The sequence below is a fragment of the Carassius auratus genome, chromosome 21 (assembly GCF_003368295.1).
Source record: "Carassius auratus strain Wakin chromosome 21, ASM336829v1, whole genome shotgun sequence".
Classification (NCBI taxonomy): domain Eukaryota; kingdom Metazoa; phylum Chordata; class Actinopteri; order Cypriniformes; family Cyprinidae; genus Carassius; species Carassius auratus.
In genome coordinates, this window is record NC_039263.1 from 24,376,400 (window position 1) to 24,401,881 (window position 25,482).

Sequence of the window (25,482 nt, forward strand, 5' to 3'; positions counted from 1 at the left end):
TTGTGTATTTGTATTTTTTAATTAGTTACATATACGCAAAAAACATTATTGCAATTGTTCCATTTTCCAATGTTAAACGAGGCCATTGATGACATTTCACAACACATACAGCGACAGTGTGTTTGTCCTTCCAGCATAAGTGGAATATTCCCTGTGGAAGCATTACTCACGTCTAAACTGCTTCACAGAAAGCCTCCCACAAAATGAATGGACGCAATTATAAGTAGGCTACTTAAGGGACCATCTAAAGGGCATCAAGCCTACGGGAATCAAGGTTAGGTTAGCATATTAAATATGTCTTTGATGGCTTTAAAGTAATAAGATGTGCAGGGTTTGTGATTGCCATTACATGAACAACATTTTTGTCTCAAGAAACTACAATTGTTAAACTAGACTATACTGGCCTCTCTCGGCCATAGTCATGAATTGCATGGTTTTTACACTATTATGTAGTACCTTCTATAATTACTAAAACATTTTGCGATAACAACTTTTGGTGTTATTTATTTATTATATTACTTAAATATTTTGGATTCACTTAATATTTTCAGTTTTCAATTTAATTAAATAGCTTCTGACTATTTTATTAGTTTTTTTTAAACAGTTAAATTTAGCTTTCATTCCATTCTCGTCGTAAATGTAGTTAAGTTAGTAGGCAATTCAACAAATGTAAATTTTTCTAAAGTTACAATGTACGTTTTCGTCTAATAATAGGCTACCTAATATTACATTTAAATTTTATTTTAATAGATTTTACTAACAGTAAAAACATTAGCAGATTTGGCTATTTTAACTAACGTTTCCCTCAGAAAAACTAGTTAAGAATGAACCTACATCAAGGCAATTATGTATGAATTTTAGGAATAGTGTTCTTTTTTATTCAGAATAATTTGTGGAGCAAAAGTTTATATTTTGATGCATTAGAAATTAACTTTGACGTGTTCACAATAAACCGGTTTACAAGAATGCGAGTGACGTTTAGTCAATAAATATTAATATAAATTGGTAACATAACATTTTATTTTATATAGTCACCAATTTCTTATTTCCTGTTTCTCTGAACTTTCCTGATGATTGTGTTTCGTTTCCAGTCAGATCACACAAGCGCTTGATTTCACCTCAGCTAAAACTCTCCAAAATAAAAAGTGCTGAATACATATTTAACTTCATTACTGTGCTATTTTGAGGGGCTTACGAACAAATAGACGATTTTAATAGGCCTACATTAAAAAAATTCTCATCTCTGAGGTAAGATTGCAAAGTTGTCGGTGAAAAGCCGAAGCTCTTGACGCACTCCGGCGGAATTGATTGATGTCAATGGGGCGCACCTGCGGTTCAACTGTCGGCTGTCAGTTTTAGTCATTTTATTGATATTATTTACATAAAAACATAAATAATCAGAGGTGCAATTAAGCAAACATCAAAATCATATTGTTTTGTCCTTATTTGTGATGAAATGTCGCAGCTGGGATCGGCTGTGCCTCATCAAACTTACCTGAGGGCCTCCCGGTGTCCAGTTTGGCCCTGCTGATCCTGGTGCTCATTTCCCTGCGTGCTTCTGCTCCTGCTGCTCAACTGCCTGTTCGTGGGATACAAGCTGTTCCGGATGACCCAGAGGAAGAGAGACCGCTTCGGGTCGGAAATCTCTCTCATGCACTCTTCGTTTTCCACCCGCCAGAGAGTCACCCGTTTTTCTGATGAGCCTCTGCTCGCTCCAAACAGAAAGACCAACTACGTCTCGGTCTCGGAGCCGATGCTGGCCCTCCCATCAGCTCGTCCCTGACCTCCTCAGCGGAGAGAAGGGCCACCGGGCAGCGCGCCAGGTTTGTACGCCCGGATGGGTCCACTTACGCCGGGCCCGAGTCATTGCGTGCGCGCGTGCCGATCTGGAGGACGAGCGCCCCGGTTCTGCTGCAGTCCAGTGATTCGGACACAGAGCGGGTCAACACGGTGCCCCCCGAACTCACCAGCACAGCATCTGACTCCCAATGGGGTAGGGTCAAAAAACACTAAAGCAATTAAATATTTAATAACATCTACTAATTTGAATATTAATGGGAGATGTCAGGACCTAATGGTCTTGTATATAATTCCAATGACAGGCTTATTTAAAAACTGACTAATATGCCATTTTCATATTGTGGCTTACATAGCATTTTATACAGAAAAAAACATGGTAAAGTGTCATTTGTTTTGATTGATATATTATGGGAACATTTTATCTTAATACCATGGATCTGTGGAATTTAAATGCATAACTATGATTGACATTTTCATATGGTATTTATATGTAATGTCTAAAAAGCATGGTATTAATACCATATCCAATAATGTTTTGATTGATATATATTAGGAAAATACCTATACCATGGTTCTGTAAAATTGTAATTTAAAAATCCACCATTTTCATTTAGTAAGGTGCTGTAAAAAAAAAAAAAAAATTTTTCTTTAGCACCATATTCAAAAGTGCCGTAAATTTGTTTTATTATATATTGAGGGAAAATGTAGTTTTAATACCATGGTTCTTTGAAATGGTTATTTTAAATTCTGGTACTTTGCCCCTTTTTATATAATGGAATTTTACATAGCACTGTGATGTCCAAAAAGCATGATATTACCGTAGTACCAGATCCAAAATAACATAGATTTATGGAAATGACTACATGCATTGTGTATGGAGTAAAACATTGGTGGCAATGGTCAGTGCTGAGTATATTCCTCACCAGTCCATTACTGATTCCAAATTACATGACAATAATTGTAGTCAGTAACGTTATTCATTACAGTGCACATTTTAGGTAATATAATCAAGACTACTTTTTGGTAACTTTTACATTGCTTGTGATCCAACTCGTTTATCACACTGATGTAAATAGGATAATATTGCAACATACTGATATACAAATGCCAAGAGAATAAAAATATATTTAATTTGTTATTTATTAACAACATGAAACATTTATTTCCAGGTTTCTTAAACTGGGGTTCATGAAGCCTTTTAATGTGTTTGAAAGATAAAAGCCTTCCAAAGAAAAAGACTTTTGTGAATAATATGTAATCAATAAAAAAATAAACTTTAGTCTGATTGCAAGTATTTTGAAATGTAATATGCTGTAATCTAATTACACACCCTTTGGAATCTGATTACATAATCCAGATTGTGTGTGATCAGTTACTATCCAGAACTGGTATCTTTTAAAGCTTTTGTAAAACAGCCGGTTTATTAGTTGTAGTCTAGTTTCTGATGATGAAAACAATTGCTTTCTGTTCAGTTTTGGCTCCAAGTGAAATATGACGTCAAACTTAGCCTTGAGTAATTTAACCGTTTTACTGCTCTGGTTACAGTTCTCAATGCGGATGACTTCCATGCGTAGGAGCAGCACCATGGAGCTGGAGAGCGCTCCTCTAGATAAGCTCCATGTTGAATGCGAGTCCGCCAGCATCATCCAGCCGGAGAACTCCTGTTATGTGGCGTCACCAAGCCCCTCGGCTGGGGGTTCAGGACTGGACAGTGACTTCGGAGCCAGTGCAGGTTAGTTCCATGATCTCATTCATTGAATTGAGTAGACTTCAAATGCTTTAACTACATATACACTATAAATTAGAAACTTCTTACTGGTAGTGTATATTTGGAGTCTGTCCATTCTTTGAATTCTCCTGTACTTTTAGGTGTATCTCTGCGCATCCTTTCAGTGGACAGTGACGGTTTCCCGGGCTCTGCCTGGGCGTCTGTTCTGGAATGGGATTACTACGACCCAAGTTACGTCACTCAGAACCACATCCCAAAGCACAGACACCACGCACCCCCCATCACCACCAAACAGTACTGGGTCTGAGCCCGAACTCCATAGAGAGAGAGATCCAGAACAAGACTTAATTCAGCCATTCTCATTCTAGAGGTTCAGTTGAGCTGAGTCTAGATTTCTGTCTGGGTTAAGTGGACTTAATGTTCACTTGCTGTTTTAACTGCAACACATCACATGTCAAATCACACACACGATTTTAAAAAAATCTCCACGATCACTGCTTACTTCTGCAGCAACTCCAAACAAGTTTGTTCAGTTTACAAAATTGGTGTTTATACAATCACCCCACTATTTCTTTTACTTTGACACGGAGTTTGTTTTACACGTCGAGTTTCTCACCATTGAAATTATGTTTGCACATGATTCTCAGCATGGAGTTAGTCTTCAGAAGAGGCTGTTTTTGAGTACTTCACATTTTTGACACGATACACGTTCTTGCATTTGTAAATAAAGTAGTATTTAGATTGTGCCGGAATTGAATAAAGTTTTAAACTACAGGGTCTCATTTTATTGCTGTGGACATCTAAAGCAATTATTAAGAGTCAACAAAATTATAAAAAAAAAAAATCAAAATAAGATAGTTTATGTATGCATAAGGAGTTAACATAGCAGAACAATTGATCTTGAGATTAAAGTCTCAACTCTAAAATCAGGGAAGCTGATAAAGACCTACTAGTTTTACCATGTTACTCTTTATATAAAACAACCCTTTTCAATCAAGTATTCAGTCTGCATCGATGTTAAAAGGTCACTTGTTTTCAAATTGTTTGAGAGGTTCGGAGTGTGTTTGCGAGACAAAAAAAGATGCAGTCAGACAGATTTCAAACACCACTTTTTATTGGAAAGAGGTTATGAGGAGCTGGACGCAGCCACTGCTGCCCGACGGGGTTTGGGCACGGTTCCCTCACGGAATCCATTTCTGAAACGCACACATAAAACTGTTCAGTCATCATAACACCACAGGATGTCAGAGATGACCCTAAAGATAATTCACAAGCCCCGACCATGACTGCATGAGTCTCAAATCTATTGATCAAGTCCCAGCAGTGTAAGAACCCAACTGGTTTGTACAAAAACTGAACAGAAAACGGATCCTAAAAGACACCCATCTAAATGTATGGGTCAGGCTTACCTCAGTACAAAATCGTTATCACTGGACAGTCATTTGTTCAGACATTTATTTTTGGACATCATTGGTAAGCCATTGAACAAATGCTAAATTTAAAAAGCCACCCAGGTTAAGCAAACATCAAATATCAGGATCAACATGAAAGTTTCGATCACTGTCAGTCAACTGTATAAATTTCACTGTATAAATATCAAATAATATGCATGCATATATATATATATATATATATATATATACACACAAATGGATATATATATATATATATATAAATTGAGGAAAAAAAGATGCCATTCATAACACACAAAAGTTCAAAAATGCTTCAAGAAAACATTAAATCAAAAGATTAAAGTATGAAAAAAATAAAATTAAAAGCATGAAAATCTGAGCACTGCATACACTTTTACTCACCTGAACCTGCGGAAAACAACCTTCATGTGTCTCATGCGGCCAGTTCCTGTGGTGCTGCGCCTCTTGGCCTTGACGCTCCAGTTGTCTACAAACAAAAACAATTATATTTATAAACAAAAATAAAATGCATTCCTCCGGCAGTCCATAAACATCTCTGGCTTACCTCAGTTAAAACCTGTAATCACTGGACAGTCATTTGTTCAGACATTTATTTTTGGACATCACTGGTAAGCTTTGATACACCAGACAGAACACATAAGTTTTTTGCAGTTCTAGCTTAAGGAAGTGTTCACCCAAAAAAAAAAAAAGGTGTTGTATTTTTAAACCATGGCGACTGGTCAAATCCATAATCCACAATAATGCTTTGAATAAAAATGTTTTGAACTGTTTTCGCTTATAAGCAGAGCTTGATCTGTGCATATTTCTCTCCCGATTCAGAAGAGAATCTTCACTGGAGAAAGCAATATTACTGATAGAGGACTTCTTAATGATGGATTTGTTTCTTACAAACATGCAGCTTTTCTCTTGACAAGACGTTAACTGATTGACTGAAATGGTGCAGACTAATGTGATGGTTTTATCAGCTGTTTGGACTCTCATTCTGACGCCACCCATTCACTCCAGAAGATCCACTGGTGAGCAAATGATGGAATGCTATATTTCTCCAAATGTATTCCCATGAAAAAACTCCTCTACATCTTGAATTGCCTGAGTTTTTTTAAAAAGTTTCCATTTCTGGGTGAACTTATTCTTTCATATTACCTACGTTTCCGCGTGTAGCGGTGCCAATAAAGCTCTTTGAATTAAAATTAATGCATAACCAAATATTGAACTGATGGCTGACATTCAAATCAAGACACTTACACTTTCTCTTGCGCTTGGCAGGGTAGCCACACTTTCCGCAGGTGGACTTCTGCAGGTGATACGCCTTGGATCCACAGCGGCGGCACAGAGTGTGCGTCTTATTATGACGCTTACCGAAAGATGACGTACCCTTCGTCTGAAAAACACAAGAAATTCATCATTCACATAACTGCTTAGATCTTAAATGTTCCTTTTCATGACCGCAATCTCAAAACATATCAAGCTGCCCACCTAGATATTCTTTCATGTGCAGCATGTTTGGTTTGGACAACATCATGTAATGTTTATGATGACAGCTCATTATGCTGACAGCTCACTAGATTCTGAGATGGCCCTCAATATGCTGTTTAACTAGGCAGCTAGTTAGGTTAGATGAAGGTAGATAAGTGAGTTTATACGATGATGGTCAATAAGTATGTTTAGAAATAATTAGGATAAAATGTAACTTATGACTATGACTTCCAAAACAAACCTGTTTAGGAAGGAAAACTAACTTGGCTGAGATTATAATGCACAAAAATACTGTCTAGAAAGGAAGCTAAATCTAGAATTTTGCAGAAACACTTGATCTGACGGTTTCATTTACACGGTTTCAGACATATTAACGTTACCACCCAAAACTACGTATTTATTATTAATCTATATGAACACTGGAGGTAGTTAAAAGCTAACCGGTTTATTTCTCGAGCTCGTTATAACTGTATGGAAGGCTAAGCGACATGCTAACCGAAAAAAATAAAAGTCATTTATAACCTCTTACTATCGAGGAATCACCAATATAATGGATGATATTGAGCCTTGGATATATATGCTTGTGAAATTATTAATGGGACGGTGATTACAACAAGCCATGAATCAGATGTTAGAGGATTTTGAAGCAAGGTGCTGCGAAACTCACCATCTTTCCTCAGAGCTGATTCGAAAGAGACCGGAAGAGACGTTAGTGTACCATTAAAAAACCACCGGTGCGCTTTCGGTGCAACAACTAAATACGTCCCCCTACTGTTACACTGCGGACTTGATTCACAACGGCAACAAATTAAAATACACCAGTTATTTTAAAACTTATGTTCAACCTACTCGTGGAGTTTATGTTCAACCTAAAAAATAAATTTTGTGGTCACATAAGGTTTAAATTAATTACAGAAATAATATCTGTAATTCTGTGATAATAAGACGTATATACCCTATATTTACACAGTGAAAACATTATATACATTTCTTCTTAAGGAAATGTGTTTTTACATGGGCTAGGTTATCCTAAACAACTGAACATTGGATTTTTTATAGGTTAGGTTTAGAAGGAGGATTTGGTGTAGTAGGCTAATTAGCCTTAGCCTGTATAAAAACAGAAATCAATGGAAAGCCCTGTAATATTTGATAACAGTGTATCTCTCTCTCTCTCTCTCTCTCTCTCTCTCTCTCTCTCTCTCTTTCTCTCTCTGTGTGTGGGTTTATTGTGGGATAAAAACCAGCAAGGTTAATTGATTTGGATTTAAAGGGCTTTGCAAGGGCTCACAGCCACCAAAGGCAACCATAAACATAAATTACACAGCTGCCAAAAACGTCTGGACTCAAATCATCCCTGAGACAAAATAAATAAATAAATAAATAAAAATAGAAATGAATTTCATTAGATACCACAAGCATCTGATATTACTGAATGGCGAAGCATTTTTTTCTCTCCATGCATTTCAAGTCTTGTTATAGCATTAATATGATGTCATTCTCTTAAATTTGATTTGAGTTAGAGCATAACAGGGTTGAAAACATAATATGTTTACATCGTTTACTAAGACAAGACAATATTATAACATGCAAATCATTTTAACAGAAAATAATACTACAGTTTAATAATAAAAATGCACAGTAGAAACTTTCTAGTGTTTTCTGTACTGTATTATTATTGGGAAAAAGTATTATATGTGCCTTTTTATTTGGAAAAAAACATTGTCAAATTATGGGTTTGGAAGTTGAAGAATGGTGAGCCTACTTTACAATGAATGTTGAAAAGGGTGAAGTTTTTTGATTGCATTTTATTAAAATTCGTCATCGTGTAATTGCAATCATCACATTTTCTATGGTTTGATGACAAGCAGAGTCTGCAGTGTCTCGCTGCATCATTGGTGCTGATGAGAGGGAGTGGAGCGCGTCGACGCATCTGAGACGCACATTCCGCAGGAGCGTCGCGTGATGCAGGTTATGCGAGATTTACTACACGTCTACATATAGGCTCAAAGGGCAGTTATACCTTCGCTATATCTGACAGCTTGCTCAAACGCGATACTGAGGCGAAAAGCAACTGCTATGGAGACTGAGCGCGCATCGGTGGAGACGGTAAACACGCGCGGGTGTGACTCAACGTGTCTTCTGTAGGACAAACGCGACCGTGGGTTTCTCTTCTGAAGGATGGGCTACTCAGATCCGACATCTAATAGAGATCTGTTGGGAAACAGATCCCTGTGTTTTATTTTCATATGTGCTTTTGGAGTGGTCACCTTATTGCAGCAAATCCTCTATGGCAAGAACTACATTAAAAGGTAAGGTGATTATGTTATTAAATGATGCATAATGAAAAAAACAATCCATGTTCTATGAAGGTATGTGAATAATAAAGGAAATTAGCCGTCAGTAATTACTGCACCCATATTGCTCCAAAATCTCTTTTAAACTTCATTCAATCATGCCATACACAGTCCCCTGAATGACTGTCTATGCAGCGAGATGCTTAAGTCTGTTTTTCTTCTTCCTCTATGTTTGTTTTTCTCGTCTTGATTTTTATTTTTATTTTTATCTTCAGCCCTTTAAACAGCTCATACATCTTGCATAAACCTGTGTGACAGCAAAAAGCCATGTAGTGCAGAACCTTATCATAAGCAATTGCGTCTTTAGGCTTTGATGATAAACTGGAAGACTGTGATGTAGCCTCTGTTTTTTTGCATGAGCACATAGCCTAGATTCAAGCACTAGAAATTAATTATGCATTTAAATCATGGTGGTGTTTCGTAAGACCCAGATTTCATGCCTTTTTTGGAGCCACTTGCATCAAAATGACATCATACCTACCGAGAATAAGTCCCGGAAGGTGAATCATTTTAGTTTTTTTTTTGGGAACGGAGGTAAGCAGAGTGAGATGGCTCAGCAATGCGAGGGTGTTTGAGTGTGCGTGTGTGTGTTTGTCTATGTAAAATGGCGTCTCTCGTAAGGAGCGCCCCCAGTGCATTATGGTTCCTGCGTCCCAGCAGATGCCCATATGCTGAATTAGAGCATAGAGCATTCTCACACTCCCCCCTGAACCCCACTCTTGCGTCTCACACACACTCAGGATTCATGACATCAGAGCCTGACGGCTGCGGATTGCATGAATGCTGTTCTGTCCCCTGTATCTATTCTGCTGAAGTGTAGGGGTGGGTGAATGCTTTAACTGCTTTAACTGCAGCTTCAAACCCAGCAATGAGAGTGAATGGAAACCAAACGGAGACGTTTGAGTCTTCTGCATCTCAGATTTTCTTCTGTCAAAAAACCCTACATCTCATGTATGTCAGCTTAATGTTTCAAAACAGCGAATGAAAACTAAGAAACCATTATGGAAATGAACTCAAATCCAATCAATTTAACTCAAAACCCAGCAAAAGTCTCATTATGAAACATTTATCTCCCAAGACCATGTTATGTGGGTTATGCCATATATATATATATTTTGTTTGCCAAGACAAATGCTATTTACTATTGATAAATGGCCAGAAGATAGTTACATTTCTGGTTAAGGATTTTAACAAAATCTCAAACCTTGGCAAATAATAAAAACACTCCCAAATCCCGCTAACTTTTAACTTCTAAACTATATTTAAGCTATATCATAACCCTACTGAAGAAAAAACAAAAAACAATAGCAACCCTCATAGAATTTATTGTCTATAATGGTAATTGTATAGGTTTTAATGGAAATTAGGATGGTCCCTGTGGGTTTCTACTGGTAATTGCCTATTGATGGCATATTAAAACCATTAATCCTAATGGGATGGCCAATGGTTTAATGGTTAGAGGTTAGTGGTTAGTTCTGTTTTCAATGCTATTTTTTCTGGAAACCATTAGAACTTCTTCAGCAGGGAACCACAACATCCAGTGATTCTTGCCACCATTCTTTACAGATCAAAAATGTACTTAATTTACAACAGAGGGCTATAGCTTCATTTGAGGGCTGGGTTATCAAACTGAAAATCTGAAGGGGGCCAAGAAGGTGGGGCCTATAAAACTAGAAATGAAATTGAAATGCATATTCAGCAGTAAAATGAACTAATATTACCAACACCAAGATCTATAAAAGGTTAGCAGAGGGCTGTCTGACAATCAATTCTAAAAATAATTCATGAAACAGTCATTTATCATGATTAATCAAATATTTATATTGTCATAATTTCATGCTGAAATTCTAAATTAATGTAGAAACAACATAAAGGTAGTTTATTTGAAATTGTTTAATGGCATCTTTTATAGCATTAATGAAGAACTGCTACTAATACTGTTACTGGAATCTATTAAATGCATTTGCCCTCAATTTTACCCATTAATTATAGCCATTCAACATTACAGTATAATTAAAAGCCATTATTTTTAACAAACATAATATATAACATTTTTTAATTTAAGCGGTTTTAAAACAATCTTCACATAAACTGTAAAACTATAAAAAATGTAGTTTTATATATCTGATTATCCAATTTTATGGAACTTATGTTCACTGATTAGTTGTCTGTTTTTAATCCTCTGAGAACATTTTATGAGAAACACTACATTAAACCTGATTGAGAACACAGTTAAGTCTTATGTGCTATGAAGAGCAATATCTTCGCGATAAAGTTTATATTTAGCAAAAACAGTCTTATATTAATTTGCATATGTGTGAGCATGTGCCAGTCAGAAGATATTCTGATATTCACGCCTCAGATTAAAGCAGTGACAAACACATTTTTATTGCAGCTCAGGTACACGCCAGACTGACTGCCGCTGTGAGACACTGACTAATGTGTGCATTAATAATGCATCCACAGAACTGATGAAAACGTCCTCTTAAACGCTCCTGCCAGGTGAAATTACAACTTAGAATTATTAAAAACACTTCATGCTGGAATTGGCCTTCTAATGTCATTGCAATAAGTCTTAAAGCTGTCAGGTTGGCACAGAGTTACATCTAAAAATATAATCGCACCGAACTGGCCAGGACAAGAGGTGAGTGCTGCATATAGACGTTTGTGCATATGAATCAAACACAGCAAGGTTATTTTATTACGTTTTCCTCCTAGCTCTGATTACACTGGTGCTAGATTTAGGATCCGCTTCTGCAGTCTTGTGCCAGGCTTGAAGTTTCCTCTTTGTCTTGGAGATATTGATTGGCTAATAGCTGTGCCATGCAGAAAAAGGATTGACATTTAGCTGTTTCTTCAGCTGTGACCGCGTCTGTCCTTCATATGCACCTTCTCTCTCCTTTTACCATTAGCAGCTGAGTTTGTGTTTCTTGTCCTGGTCAGGAAGTCGAAGAGCTGATGTCCACATTAAATTGATGCTTTTAAAGACATGTAGAAAATGGCTGTGTGTTTACTACAGCGACTAGAACTGGTTTAGGACCACAGTTTAGTCCAAGAAACAATTTTGCATGCTTTTTTCCAATATAGTTCTGAAACTAACTGGTAAAATCAGTCAGTTTTTTTTTTTACATTTTTTTTTATCCTAGTAACATATTGACTTTTTATTATGATTTTACAATATGTTTTAAGACGTCAATGTCTTATCTCCCAGAATGCCTGTAAATAATCAGGATTATTGCAATCCCCCTTTTTTATTTTGAAAGTGTCTTATTCCATAATAATATTTCACAGATGTCACTGTTTTAATGTATTTTTTATCGAATAAATGCATTCTTGGTCAGCAGGAGAGAACATCTTAAATCATCACTCTCTAAAACAAATAAAATCATAATCATAATTATTTGGACATTTTTACAGAGAAAAGTGTCCATTATGTGTATGAACTCCCGCTTTTTCAAAGGTTTGTTACACTTCCAAATGTATGAATGTCTTTGCATTAGATAACAAAATAAGAAACCAAGTGACCTTCATTTTAAAGGAAAGAAAGGGCAAGCACACGTGACTAATTTACAGCAAATATGGCTCAGGAACAATGTTGTGAGAAAAGCTTGTTTTGTTATCTGATGCAATGATACAGAGATATTTTGAAGTATGTAAAAACTTTGGCACCACTTCACTGTACATGTGATGGTATTTGCTGTTCTGGATTGCTTCTTCATCATATCACTTTTTCACTGAAGATTATCAGTGGCACTCCTGACATCATACACCAAGTTTTACATTCTTTGATTAAGCCAAACCAATGAGAAACTCTTACAAATCTGTGTGTGTTTGACATTTTCTGCTGCCTTGAACATATGAATACATGAAAGCTTAAACGACCTGCCTCATTTTCTCACTAGTGGGCAACAGTTTTCCCGCCTCAAAGGAGAGGAGGTGGGCAACTGGAGCGGGCTCATTAGTTACCCCGATGATGGAGGGATGAAGCCGGCCAGAAATGGGAGGAAAAGGTACAAACCAGCACAGAAACCTCTCAATTACACCACCAACACTCTAGAGAGACAGTGAGAGAGAATGCCACATAGACAATGATCAGGCCCTTGCATGTCTGGACTGGAGACACATCCAATCCCATCAGCCAATCAGACGAGCAGAACATTTATCAGAGCCAATCAGAGGACCAGGACTGATTAGAGTTTCACTAAAGGACAAATTAAGCACAGCAATGATCGCTTCAGGACGTACTTTTCCCATTCGTTTTCTCCAAAACACCCGATTTGAAATAAAAAGTTTTGAAACATGTTACGAGAAAAAAAGCTATAAATGTGTGGTTTTGTTCAAAAATGGAATACTAGCTTACTGCATACTGTACAATACAGTATATGCTATATAATATTTTTGTTTTGTTTTCCAAAACAAATTTCTTAAATCAAGATAAATTTACTTGAGATGTACGATGAGTTAAGATATGAAGCCTTGCTTTCTGAAAAATCTGTCACAATTAAGTGAGTTTATGCTTAAAACAATAACAAATGATATTGAAATATATATGATAATATAGTTCTCCCCTTGAGTTCAGTTTAATTTTCTAACCCCACTGGCGGATATATTTTCGTTTCTACATTTTGCCACTAAATTAGCTATTTCTGCATGTTCAATTTAGAAAGCGGCATTCAGTCGTGTAGGAAAATATTGTGGTTATTAAGCTTTTTGATGACATTTTGCTGTTTGCTTTATTGGATATGGTATGTGATATGCATAATAAGATTAGTATGCTTCTCTGAGCACAGCCGCTGAACCTAATTGGAAATGGACTACTTTGTCCATAATGTATTGCAACATTAAAATACATAAACATTATATTTACTACATTATGATTAAATATTGATATAATTTACATCTTAATGGCATTGTTTAAATGCACATTGCTATCCTTTACTGAACAAATCCACTGTACTAAAATGGGAATTAACTACTAATAATTGATTTTAGGTGGAAAATGTTCAATATGTAAAAATTATACCAATGTAAAAAAATGTTTAAACATTAAATAATAATAAGCAAATAATAATATAATATTATTGATGTAATCTGCAATTAAATTTTACAATATATGTATGCCAAAATAGTATGATTAGGTTTAGTGTCTCAAATGAGAATGAGTTTATCTCATAAAGCAAGAGTTGAATTTGATTATAGTAAAATGTAAACCAATTGATAAACTATTGATTTAAGATGGAAACGACTATACATCTGAATTTCAAAGTTTATTGCAACATTAAAATATGTAAAAAATATATTTATTAAATTATTCCTGCTAAAAATAATATTGTTTATGTAATATTTAATGATGAAATGCACACAAGACGTTATATTTACTAAACTTTTTATTTATTAAATAATTAAACATTCATATACGATATATTAATATGCTATTAATTAATAATAATATATTATCTATATCATTGCTATTTAAATGCGTTAGTTTTTTCTATGGAGGAAACGAATGGGATTTTTACATTGGGGAGCCCTGCTCTTGTGCTCTTTTGTGGTTGTCAGTACTGGGACAGGAACTGAAGGGTCATTGAACTCTAAACCTAATCCACTTGTATGCATCTTGACAGATGTGTCCGTCAGAATTTTCAGCATTCTGAAGCTCAGATCTCCGTAGTTATCACGCCCTGCCTAGCTGATATTAAGAAGAAAAAAAAGAAAAGAAAAGGTAGGCCACACTGATGGCATCTCCAGTTCACCTCCTTGCCAACCTTACGTCCCCCCTTGAGGATGTCTCTTCGTCTTTTCCATCTGGTCTGAGAGGGTCCGAGTGCTCAGTGCTCGGTGCACCGCCGCTCCGTTTGTGCATGTTGTCTGCAACCTTCCATCCGCCCTCGACCTTTGACCCCATCACCCCCTTCCCCGCTTCCTGAGGTTGGGAGGCCTCCCTTGTGTTTCTCTGGATGTCATGTGATCTCATCATGCATTTCTGAAACCCCTCCACACCTCACCTGTGTGTGTCATGGTGAGCACACTTGAGTGTGTGTGTGTGCACGCAAACAGTTTCTGTAGTATGTGTGTGTGTGTGTCATGTGACTGTTTTCCCGCTTGCACACTGCACTGCCTCTCTTTGACCTGAAAGATTTTTAGTTTTTGTCTTTTCGGTTTTCTTTTCATCTAAATGATCACAGAAGATTGTGATGTGTCATTGGGGGTGTTTGACTGATCACACATAAAGAGCGTTCATGATTACCCAGTGTGCACCTCTTCAGGCTACAGCACAGTCACGTCATGACGTCACTTCAGTCAGAGATGTATGGAATCGCTAAATGTGTTTCACTTTGTTTCTTCTGCCTAGTTTTTCATGCTCCTTTACTTTTTTTTTTTGTTTTTTGTCATTGCTCTTCATTACAAACCATTATTTTAATTAATTAGCTTACATTTATCTTTCATAAGTTTGGTGACATGAATAGCTTTGCTCCTAAACCACGAAACAGCATCTTATTTATTATCATTATTATTATTATTAAATACTCTTTTATTTATGTTTTTTTATAAATTATTGTAATAATTTTAATACTACAAATACAAATATTTTGATTATTATTAATATTACTAAATAATAAGAACAATAAAATATAAATAATAATGCAAATACATTTTAACAACAATAATACTTTATTATAACAATATTATTATAATTAATTTGTTATTATATTATTATTGTTGTTATTATTATTATTATAATTAAATACTTTGCCCTTTATTTTACGGTACATGCAGTATTATTGCAATAGTATCAATAGTATGAAATAGCATTAATTAATAACATCATAATAAGATTTAATAATAATAATAATACTAATACAATAATAATAATAATGTTTTGAATAAAAATATTTGTGATCAATAATAATAAATATTAGCTAGTAAAATAATAATAAATAATAACATAATAAAATAAAATATTCTTAATAATAATAAAAATCATAAAATAACAAAAAAATAATGAATAACAAGAAAACTAACAAATGTTATATTGTTAAGAATGAGGATATTATGATTTTAAATATATCATATTTTTTATATTTTACAGTCCAATGGTATTATTGAAATAGTAATATATTAAAATAATAATACATTTAAACAATTAAAATATTTTTAAATAATAATAATAATAATAATAATAATAATAATACATTTTCGTATCGAATGTGAGTTATTTCCTTTTTTGTTCTTGGCTAATGCCAAGATACAACAGCTAAGACATTATCTTAAGACAGTAAACGGTTAAGAAAGATTTTGTTACTGTACAAAATCATAATTTAAATCATGTTATTATATAACAAAGAAGAACATTTTAAAAATGTGTAATGTTTGTATCCTTTTACATAAAATAATCCATTATAGTAGATGGATAGATGGCAGGTCTTTTGCTCTGTGGAGGCAGTTAGTAGCCATTTTGGCTCTGATTTCATTTACAGTAGCAAGCCATCCACCATTAAAGGGTTAGTTCACCGAGAAAAAAAATGATGTCATTAATAACTCACCCTCATGTTGTTTCAAACCAGTAAGACCTCCTTTTATCTTCAGAACACAGTTTAAGATATTTTAGATTTAGTCCGAGAGCTCTCAGTCCCTCCATTGAAACTGTGTGTACGTTATACTGTCCATGTTCAGAAAGGTAATAAAAACATCATAAAAAAGTAGTCCATGTGACATCAGAGGGTCAGTTAGAATTTTTGAAGCATCGAAAATACATTTTGGTCCAAAAATAGCAAAAACTATGACTTAATTACACTACTGGTTATCCGAAAACTGATGCAACCAGTTCTCGACTCGTAAACAAGTCATTATCTGGTTCGGCTCGGTGTTCATCTTCAGTTCTCTCTTCACAGCAGTTCAGTCAGTGTACTGTTTGAGTAAATGAATTACTCTGGGATATTGGTTTGTTTGAACTCAGAGGGAGTGTAAGCTACATTAAAAAAATTCAACAGCTTAAGTCATTTGTGGATTAATGCTTATTGGAGACGCGAACCGTTTAAAATGATTCAGTTCGATTTGGTGAACTGGTTCAAGAAGATTCGGTTACATCGAATGATTCGTTCGCGAACCGGATATAACAAACTGCTTTGTTTTGAACTCTCTCTCACAACAGACACGGAAGAGAAGACAATGCTGAATAAAGTCGTAATTTTTGCGATTTTTGGATAAAAATTTATTTTCGATGCTTCAACAAATTCTGACCCTCTGATGTAACATGGACTACTTTGATGATGTTTTTCTTACCTTTCTGGACATGGACAGTAGGGCTGGGATAAACTATTATTTTTTAAACGATTAATCTAGTGATTTTTTTTCGAAAATGATTTTGGTTAATATGCACGAGGGAGAGAGAGAGAGAGCAAGACAGCGCTCGTGTAGTTTGAAGACTGTGAGTGCGCGAGCACGCGTGAAACTTTGGTGTTTCGCCCTTTTTCTATTGTGTTTAATGATTTTGATTAATATGCACGAGGGAGAGAGAGAGCAAGAAGCGCTCGTGTTTTTGAAGACTGTGAGTGTGCGCAGCCGGGGCTCTCTCTCTCGTACGTGCCCTGTCATTCTTCATCACTCACCGATCAAATAAGGCTTTGACAGCCGCCAAAAAAAAAAAAAAAGATCAATGCAGAAAAACCCCTGGATTGGTTATATAACGTTGGACAGAATGTTGATCCGGCCATCGCGTATATTCAGCGCACATAAGGTAAACGTTTTGCAAACGTTTTTTAGAGAAATAAAAACAGGTCGACGAATAGATCCGCATATTTTGCGTCGACATATTTTTTGCGTCGACGTCATCAATGACCTCGACGCGTTGTCCCAGCCCTAATGGACAGTAGACCGTACACACAGCTTCAATGGAGGGACTGAGAGCTCTCAGACTAAATCTAAAATATCTTAAACTGTGTTCCAAAGATAAACGGAGGTCTTACGGGTTTGGAACGACATGAGGGTGAGTCATTAATGACATAATTTTCATTTTTGGGTGAACTATACCTTTAAAGTCCATTTAAAGCCCATTAAACTGGAAACATGAATCAGTGAGTCTTTTCACAAATGCCGTGCCTGAGGCTAGACTGAAAATGGCAAACAGAGACGTAATGAGAAAAACTCTTCCGGATGCAGTCTGCTTGCTCATAGTTTACAGTTCATTCATTTAATCCATGTTTTTAATGCCTATTTTCTGTATTTCTGTTTCACAACCAAGGTGAGGATTCACATTCCATCCATTCCAAACCTGCTGCCTCTCTTCTCTGTGGTGAAACTGTTATTTCTTTTATATTTCTCCTCAGAGCATCAGAAAAGACAATTTTAAGATGATTGTTTCTTGCGTAACAGAAGGAGTGAGTCTTCAGAGCGGCTTGTCAACAATCCTCAAGTGGAATTCCTATTATAATTTGGAACCAAGTTTTATGCAAGAACCCCATGCACAATCTTGGAAAACCTGAATATATGAGCGAGAATTAAAAGTGTGATTTTTAGACCTGCAAAAGTCATGGATATTACAAATTCATAAATGTTCAAAATCAAATAGATACTTGGCCTATGTTTTTGTTTGTTTTTTAGTTATGTTAAGATCAAAAAAATTTTTTTTAGGTTGCAATAGCAATTTGTTAGTATTTAAACAATTCTTAAAATATAATATTATATGTTATAATATAAAATATTTAAAAACCCATCTCAAACATCACAAAACTAAAATAATTAATCAGTTTTAATAGAAAAATGTATATATATTTTTACAGATTATATCATTTAAGCGCCAAAATATTTTATACATATAAATATAATTAAATGCAATTACAATAAATAAATAAATACATAAAATATAATAAAATCTGTCATCAGAATTAACTAAAATTACTACAAAAATCATTTGACCCTGAAAAACATTCAGTTATTGAAACTGAGAGTTATTTCTGGAGCTACAAAATTTAATTATTTACATTCAGTATTATAAACAAATATAATTGTTACATTTATATTGGATACATTTTAAGTATTTTAAATTGCCAAAACAACAACAGCAACAAAAGTTTTTAAATAAGCAGCTTTGTCATTACAGCAGAAGTACCAGAAATATTATAAACACTGACAATGAGGGGACTCTAATATAGAATATACATGCAATATAAATAAAGAAAATATATTTTCCCGATATTACGATAGGAGGAGACAAGAAGTAAAGTTTGATTCAGTTAGGTTTGGTTCCAAGTTGTGACAGAAATCCGCCGGCGTTTCTTCAGGATTGTTTGACCAGACTGCAGAGACGAGAGCGTTCAGGATCTTCAGCTGATCTCAGGTTGTTCCTGCAGTGTGTTCAGAGGACACGTGTCTGACTCTGTGTTCTGGCAGGTATCTGGAACGCTCCGAAGGCTCTTTAGAGTTCAACTCCACTTCCTGCAAGGAGCTACGGCAAGAAATCACAGATGTGAAAGTACTGACCATGTAAGTTTCTCTCTCAGATATCCGTCCGTGTCCGTACAGAGCGAGCGTTCCAGCGGGAGTCACATTTCCTGATGAATGTCTCGTCTCGACGGACAAACCCTGTGAAAAGAGCATCTATTTAAAGAAATACAATATCTGAGAAAGAGCACTCTCTCCTTGCCACTCCATCCTCGTTTAATAAGGAAAGCTACTTGCTTTCTGCTGTCTTTCTCTGATTTAATTGACTTTATATGTGTGCGTGTGTTTTAGGGTGAAGACTTCAGAGCTGTTTGAGCGATGGAGGAACCTGCAGGTGTGTAAGTGGGAGCAAAACAAGGAGGAGACAGATAACTTCAAGTAAGTACATTATTGTTCTCCTTTATCTCCCAACTTCAGCACAATCTTAATGGGATTTCTTCGTAGAAACAAAGGAGTGATGTCATCTCCAATAGGATTCTTTTGTGATATCAATGCGATGATGTCATCTCTCCGCTGTCCAATAGAATGTCTCTGTCCCGTTGCTGCAATGCCCCCTCCTTCCTGTTTACCACGAAGAGAAACACTCCCTCGGGCACCAAACTGCGTTATGAGGTGGATACGAGTGGAATCTTGCACATCAGCCCGGAGATCTTTAAAATGTTCCCTGATGTGAGTGTGAAATCACACTTAAAGCGCTGGCTTTGACTGCATGAGCTGACCAAACTATTGGAATCTCATCATCATTTAGAACCGATTCGAATTGGAATGTTCTAAATAGATTCCTTGTTATAGGATCACATCATTTTGAGAGGATAAAATGAGATCAGTTTAGGAGATCAAAATGAAAATCTTTAAGATTAAACATCATCGCCTTTAAAATATGTCCTTTTTTTTAGTAACAATACATTATTCCAATGTAATAGAATTTCTTTTCTGAATTAAAAATATTCTAGACCTCTAGAAATGTTAGTTCATCCATTTTATTTACATAAGATTCGTATTTGATTCTTTAAGTTTGATGCCATATTAAAGTGAATTGAATTATATTATATTATATTATATTATATTATATTATATTATATTATATTATATTATATTATATTATATTATATTATATTATATTATATTATATTATATTATATTATATTATATTATATTAAATTACATTAAATTAATTATATTATATTGAAATTAATAATATTTAGGCTTGTTGACAAATTATATTATTTGTATTATATATTAACTTGTGTAGAAATACATTATTTCAATGTAGATGTAGATTTCTGTATAAATTCTAATTAAAAATGACGACAATATTTTATCTAGACAGAATTCATAATATTCTAGACCTGTAGAAATATTATTTAATTAATTTGACACCAAATTATATGATTTATATTATATATTAAATTGTATTATATTTCCTTTTTTACTAGAAATACGTTAATCCAATATAACAGATTTCTGAAGAATTGTAATAATATTATGATTATTATAAATGTATAATACATATTATATTATATTATTTTTTTTTGTTTTGTTGCCAAATTATATTATTTATATTATATGTTAAATTATATTATATTACATATCCTTTTGTTGTATAAATGAATTATTCCAATATAATAGAAGTAGATTTCAGAATAATTCCAATAAAAAATATCCTCTATTCTATTCTATTCCATTCTATTCTATTGTATTATATTCTCCAGGCCAAAAGGTTTATAATATACAAAGGCTTTAAGCAAAGTGTTACCAAGCTATAATTAAAAACTACTTAATAACCTTGATCAAAGAATAACATTAGCGAGCTCATATGATTATATATTCAATATATTCTTATTAAATTATTTAGTTAGAATTTATTCCAAATCCAGTAAGAATCCTAAGTAAATTCCACACGAGTGGTTTGACTGCAGTGCAATAGAATGTAAATCAAAATGGGTGAATTGACATCTGCATATATGCTGAGATCTGTCTCTCTCTACACACACACACACACACACACACAGCTGAAACTCTCACAGGACACAGACACACCCTGACGAACATTACCAATCAAGCATCCTTATCCTTAAGTATCAAGACAGCCGTTACCTAGCAACCTCTGCAGTGATCACACCCTAGAAACCCTATGCCTGCAACAGTTGCCAAGCAACCATCTCCAAGCAATCATCCCTGTAATCCCATTTGGGTCGCTCCTGAATGATTTCTGTGCTCTGACTGCAGGACATGCCCTATTCCAAATCCCAGTTTAAGAAATGTGCCGTCATCGGGAACGGCGGCATCATCAAAAACAGCAAGTGTGGACGAGAGATCGACGCAGCCGACTTTGTCTTCCGGTAAAATACTGTTGTTTGTGTTGGTTTGTTTAGACATCATGGGAATATAAAGAGGCATCTGCTAAACGACATGTCAAATCTCTCTTTCAGATGTAATATTCCTCCCATCTCAGATATATACAGTGAAGATGTGGGATCAAAGACTAACCTTGTTACAGTAAATCCCAGCATTATAACTGAGAGGTACACACACACACACACAAATGTTACAAATATTTAATATAGGATTTGCTCTTGTTGTAAATACCAGTGTATGGGTGAATATCACAAAAACATGTCCAGGTTATATATATATATATATATATATATATATATATATATATATAATATATATATATGATCCTTGTTATGCTTATATAATAATCGTACTGTAGTATTTATTTATTTAAAAAAAAAAAGAAATCACGTAGCAAAACAGTGCTCATAACTAACAGGTAACACAGCAAATACAACCATGATGAATATTAATACTTCATGATTGAATTAACACATAAGTATCCTGAGAGTTTGCTGTGAAAATGTGTTAAAATAAATAATAATAATAATAATAAAAACTATTAAATAATATTCTTAGAAGCTTCATTTTATTTAAACAAAATAAAAAATGATTAATTTATTATTAATATAATAATTATATTAAATGTTATATTCATATATTAATAATAATTTATTATTTAAATATTTTTTTTATTCATATTATGCTTATTACAGAATTAGCATTTTTATGCAAAAATGGCAATGAATGCTAATGAGATAATTTTGCATGCATACAGTTTTTGTTCCTGTAACACAATTTTTTTTCTCTCTATTTGGACCAGGTTTCAAAAGTTGGAGAAATGGAGAAAGCCGTTTTACGACGTTCTGCGGAATTACGTGAACTCCTCGGTGGTTTTGCCGGCGTTCTATAACACGCGGAATACCGACGTGTCGTTCCGTGTGAAGTACATGCTGGACGACTTCGAGTCGGCCCGTGGCGTGTTCTTCTTCCACCCGCAGTACCTGCTGAACGTGCAGCGCTTCTGGGCCGTGCAGGGCGTCCGCGCCAAACGCCTCAGCAGCGGCCTGATGCTGGTCACCGCAGCCATGGAGTTATGCGAAGAAGTGCATCTCTACGGCTTCTGGGCGTTTCCCATGAACCCCTCCGGAATTTTCATAACACACCACTACTATGACAACGTCAAGCCCCGTCCCGGTTTCCACGCTATGCCCTATGAGATCTTCAACTTCATGCATATGCACGCTCGCGGCATCGTGCACGTGCACACGGGCCCCTGCAGGTGAAATCGCTAAGCGTCTCTGCAATCTGATTGGTCCGTTTTGTAGAGCTCCTCCCACTCACTGGCGCTACGGAATTCTGATTTACGTACGCCAATCGATGCCTTGAAGGCCAGCCGTTTTATTTCTACGTGTTTTTACAATATCGAGTATGGACAGTTGCAAAATAGTACGTGTTTCCTGATTTTCTGTGACGGTGTCGTATTTGTGTATCAGGGCAGATATCACGATTTAATCTTTGTGAGGAGGCGCCAAACCAGGTGCGACGCAATAACACGCAACAGTTGGGTTCGTGAAGTAAAAACTCATTCATTTTTTCCATAGGGAAATTGATAAAAACTCTTAAGACAGACCTGTTGTGAGCGCTGAGGTTATTAATTGATTGTAATGCTTTTTTTTTTTAAAATAAACATGCTAAATTCACGTGTTTCTCTGAAAAACAATGCTACAGCCAACTGTGCTTCTTTGTCAGAATGTAATGGCCATGGAAGCCAGCAAACAAACTTTGTCAGAGATAACAGAATCTACCCGACCTAAAAAGCCTTTGCATCCATCTAAAATCTCTGACCAGGCATATTAAAAGTTAAATATATTAAATATTGTTCGGAGAGGAGGGGGCGGGAGAAACGACTCTCTCCAGTATTTTGAATTTGGACTGCAATACCCATTTCAACCACTGGCTGTCAGCATCTTTAACATCTTCAAAGTTTGTGATGTTGTGATTCACCTTGTAGCTTGTTGGTTTGGTTCATTGCTTATACCGGCTTTAAAGAAGACATAAAAAAAATCCCTATAGAAAAAATGAATGCGAAAAATAATTCTGCAACTAACACCATTGAAAAAGTGGGCGGGCTCAAATGCAACAGATGAGATGTTCTATTTCTACAATTTCTATTTCTGCACAGTAGCCCCACCCACAGTGGAATCTCAGTGGTCCAAATCCTATCAGTTGTATATTAAACATCAAATCTACATCACAGGCTGTTATTGTGTCTCGTTGCATCTGGTTAAGACAGATTAATCCACTCCAAACATGGTTTAAGAGCAAGCTTACTGTTCATTAACAACCAATCTTTGCATAAAAGTAGACTGAATTTGACAATTCAGTTGAAACGTTTATGTATAATGGTAAATACACGTTAAACATACACTGGTTCTGAAGTTATGTATGATAATGTACAAGGAAGTATAACTTTATGTAATCGAATCGAACACAGTTGTTTATGTCTTTCTCTCACACACAATCTGTGATTGAGGTTCTAGTGTCTTTTAAATCGACTGATCATGTTTATAAAGCTGAACTTTATATACTCTGTTTTCAGGTTGCTTATGATATTGTGATAACAATGTGACTATCACTTTACCAAGAAATTGACTTTTTAAGATTCATCAAGATCTATCTATCTATCTATCTATCTATCTATCTATCTATCTATCTATCTATCTATCTATCTATCTATCTATCTATCTATCTATCTATCTATCTATCTATCTATCTATCTATCTATCTATCTATCTATATATCTATCTCTCTCTCTCTCTCTCTCTATCTATCTATCTATCATTACCATTTATTTCTTAAGTTGCACAAAAATATCTGGCACAGAGTAGATCGGTTATTCCATTTTTGACTTTTTAATATTTCTTAATTTAATATTCATATTTTGCAATTATTATTTATTTTTTTGGTCCCATCATTGTTAACACAAATGTACAGTTATTTGTCAAGCACCAATAAAGCACACAGATCTGCTTCTAAGCTTTGTGGTGCTCTTTAAAGTGAGTTTTATGGTGTCCAGAGTGTGGGGTGTTGAGCCAGCAGTAAATAACTAATCAGTTTCAGAGGTTAATTAGTGTTACTCAGACAAACACAGTTTGGAGTTATTGGACACACAAACATTTAAATTACATTCCATTTAGTCATTTAGCAGATGCTTTTATCCAAAGCGACTTGCAAATGAGGACAGTGGAAGCAATAAAAACAACACATAGTGTTTTGTAGGTGTAACTTAATGGGGGAACATGTTACAAGCATTCAATAATTTAGTGATTTCTTTTTTTTATTATAGAAAAAATATTTTGACATTTGAGAGTGGATTTATTCTAAACACATAATTTATTAACCATTGCAGCATCTACAAAATATATAATTTTCCTTATAAAGAATTTCAACAAGGACAATTCACCTAAATTAAAATTCAATATTCAGTCTCAGAGAAATCAGATATATGAATCAGATAATGAATCGTTCATTTGAATCGGTTCTTTTCAATAAACCAATTGATTTGGTTTACAAATCGGACTGGACGCAAACAAGAGGGTCAGATGTAAGTATATATAAACTTTAGTTTTGAAACAAAAGTGCTGTTCCTTCCTCTCTGGCAGCCAAAAACACAACAAGAAGACATTATAAAGTCAAAACCTAAAACTTTTAGCGCACCTGCTATAAGTTCTGCCTTAGGTTTTGCCTCCACTAGAGCGGTGACGTCACAGTGACGTAGGCGATTAAGGCGTCTATAGACCCATTTGTTGTCTCTACAACAGACTGTTTAGTGAAGTGTAAACTATTTAACATATGGTGTGTGTTCTCTCTATATATGTGTGTGTTCACCCTAATGCGCACTATGTGTATT

At 35.1% G+C, this 25,482-nt stretch overlaps 2 protein-coding genes and 2 non-coding genes across 7 annotated transcripts; 1 reads left to right on the top strand and 3 right to left on the bottom strand.

Annotated features, from left to right (window-relative positions):
- Positions 1–4,621: 4,621 nt before the first annotated feature.
- LOC113039055 (60S ribosomal protein L37) lies at positions 4,622–7,201 on the bottom strand. Its single transcript, XM_026196927.1, has 4 exons — positions 7,106–7,201; positions 6,208–6,343; positions 5,344–5,428; positions 4,622–4,725 (listed from the first exon to the last, which is right to left on the bottom strand). The coding sequence occupies exons 1-4, from the start codon at positions 7,106–7,108 to the stop codon at positions 4,656–4,658; spliced, it is 294 nt and encodes a 97-aa protein (XP_026052712.1). The 5' UTR covers positions 7,109–7,201; the 3' UTR covers positions 4,622–4,655.
- LOC113039265 (small nucleolar RNA SNORD72) lies at positions 4,932–5,009 on the bottom strand. The gene has a single exon (XR_003274938.1). It is a non-coding gene; the product is annotated as a small nucleolar RNA SNORD72 (small nucleolar RNA).
- LOC113039264 (small nucleolar RNA SNORD72) lies at positions 5,500–5,577 on the bottom strand. Its single transcript, XR_003274937.1, has one exon. It is a non-coding gene; the product is annotated as a small nucleolar RNA SNORD72 (small nucleolar RNA).
- A 1,106-nt stretch (positions 7,202–8,307) lies between the features above and the next one.
- On the top strand, positions 8,308–24,608 carry LOC113039057 (alpha-2,8-sialyltransferase 8E-like). Of its 4 annotated transcripts, XM_026196931.1 has the most exons (9): positions 8,308–8,747; positions 12,695–12,802; positions 14,417–14,518; positions 19,182–19,274; positions 19,524–19,610; positions 19,757–19,901; positions 21,462–21,574; positions 21,665–21,757; positions 22,393–24,608. In XM_026196931.1, exons 1-9 carry the CDS (start codon positions 8,617–8,619, stop codon positions 22,853–22,855), a joined length of 1,335 nt encoding a protein of 444 aa, XP_026052716.1. In that variant the 5' UTR covers positions 8,308–8,616; the 3' UTR covers positions 22,856–24,608. The 4 variants fall into 4 exon arrangements, with proteins under 4 accessions (XP_026052716.1, XP_026052713.1, XP_026052714.1 ...); XM_026196928.1 differs by lacking the exon at positions 14,417–14,518 and having other exon boundaries at positions 8,310–8,747; XM_026196929.1 differs by lacking the exons at positions 14,417–14,518; positions 19,182–19,274 and having other exon boundaries at positions 8,310–8,747.
- Positions 24,609–25,482: the final 874 nt, after the last annotated feature.

What these genes read in the sequence shown, in the direction of transcription:
- LOC113039055 (XM_026196927.1), bottom strand. An exon ending in TGCCAAGCGCAAGAGAAAGT is followed by an intron (nt 5,429 to 6,207) that starts GTAAGTGTCTTG and finishes TTTTGTTTGTAG; the next exon opens with ACAACTGGAGCGTCAAGGCC. An exon ending in GTTGTTTTCCGCAGGTTCAG is followed by an intron (nt 4,726 to 5,343) that starts GTGAGTAAAAGT and finishes TGTGCGTTTCAG; the next exon opens with AAATGGATTCCGTGAGGGAA.
- LOC113039057 (XM_026196931.1), top strand. Translation starts at nt 8,617, where the DNA reads ATGGGCTACTCAGATCCGACATCTAATAGAGATCTGTTGGGAAACAGA. An exon ending in AAAAAGAAAAGAAAAGGTAG is followed by an intron (nt 14,519 to 19,181) that starts GCCACACTGATG and finishes GTGTTCTGGCAG; the next exon opens with GTATCTGGAACGCTCCGAAG. An exon ending in CCCAGCATTATAACTGAGAG is followed by an intron (nt 21,758 to 22,392) that starts GTACACACACAC and finishes TATTTGGACCAG; the next exon opens with GTTTCAAAAGTTGGAGAAAT.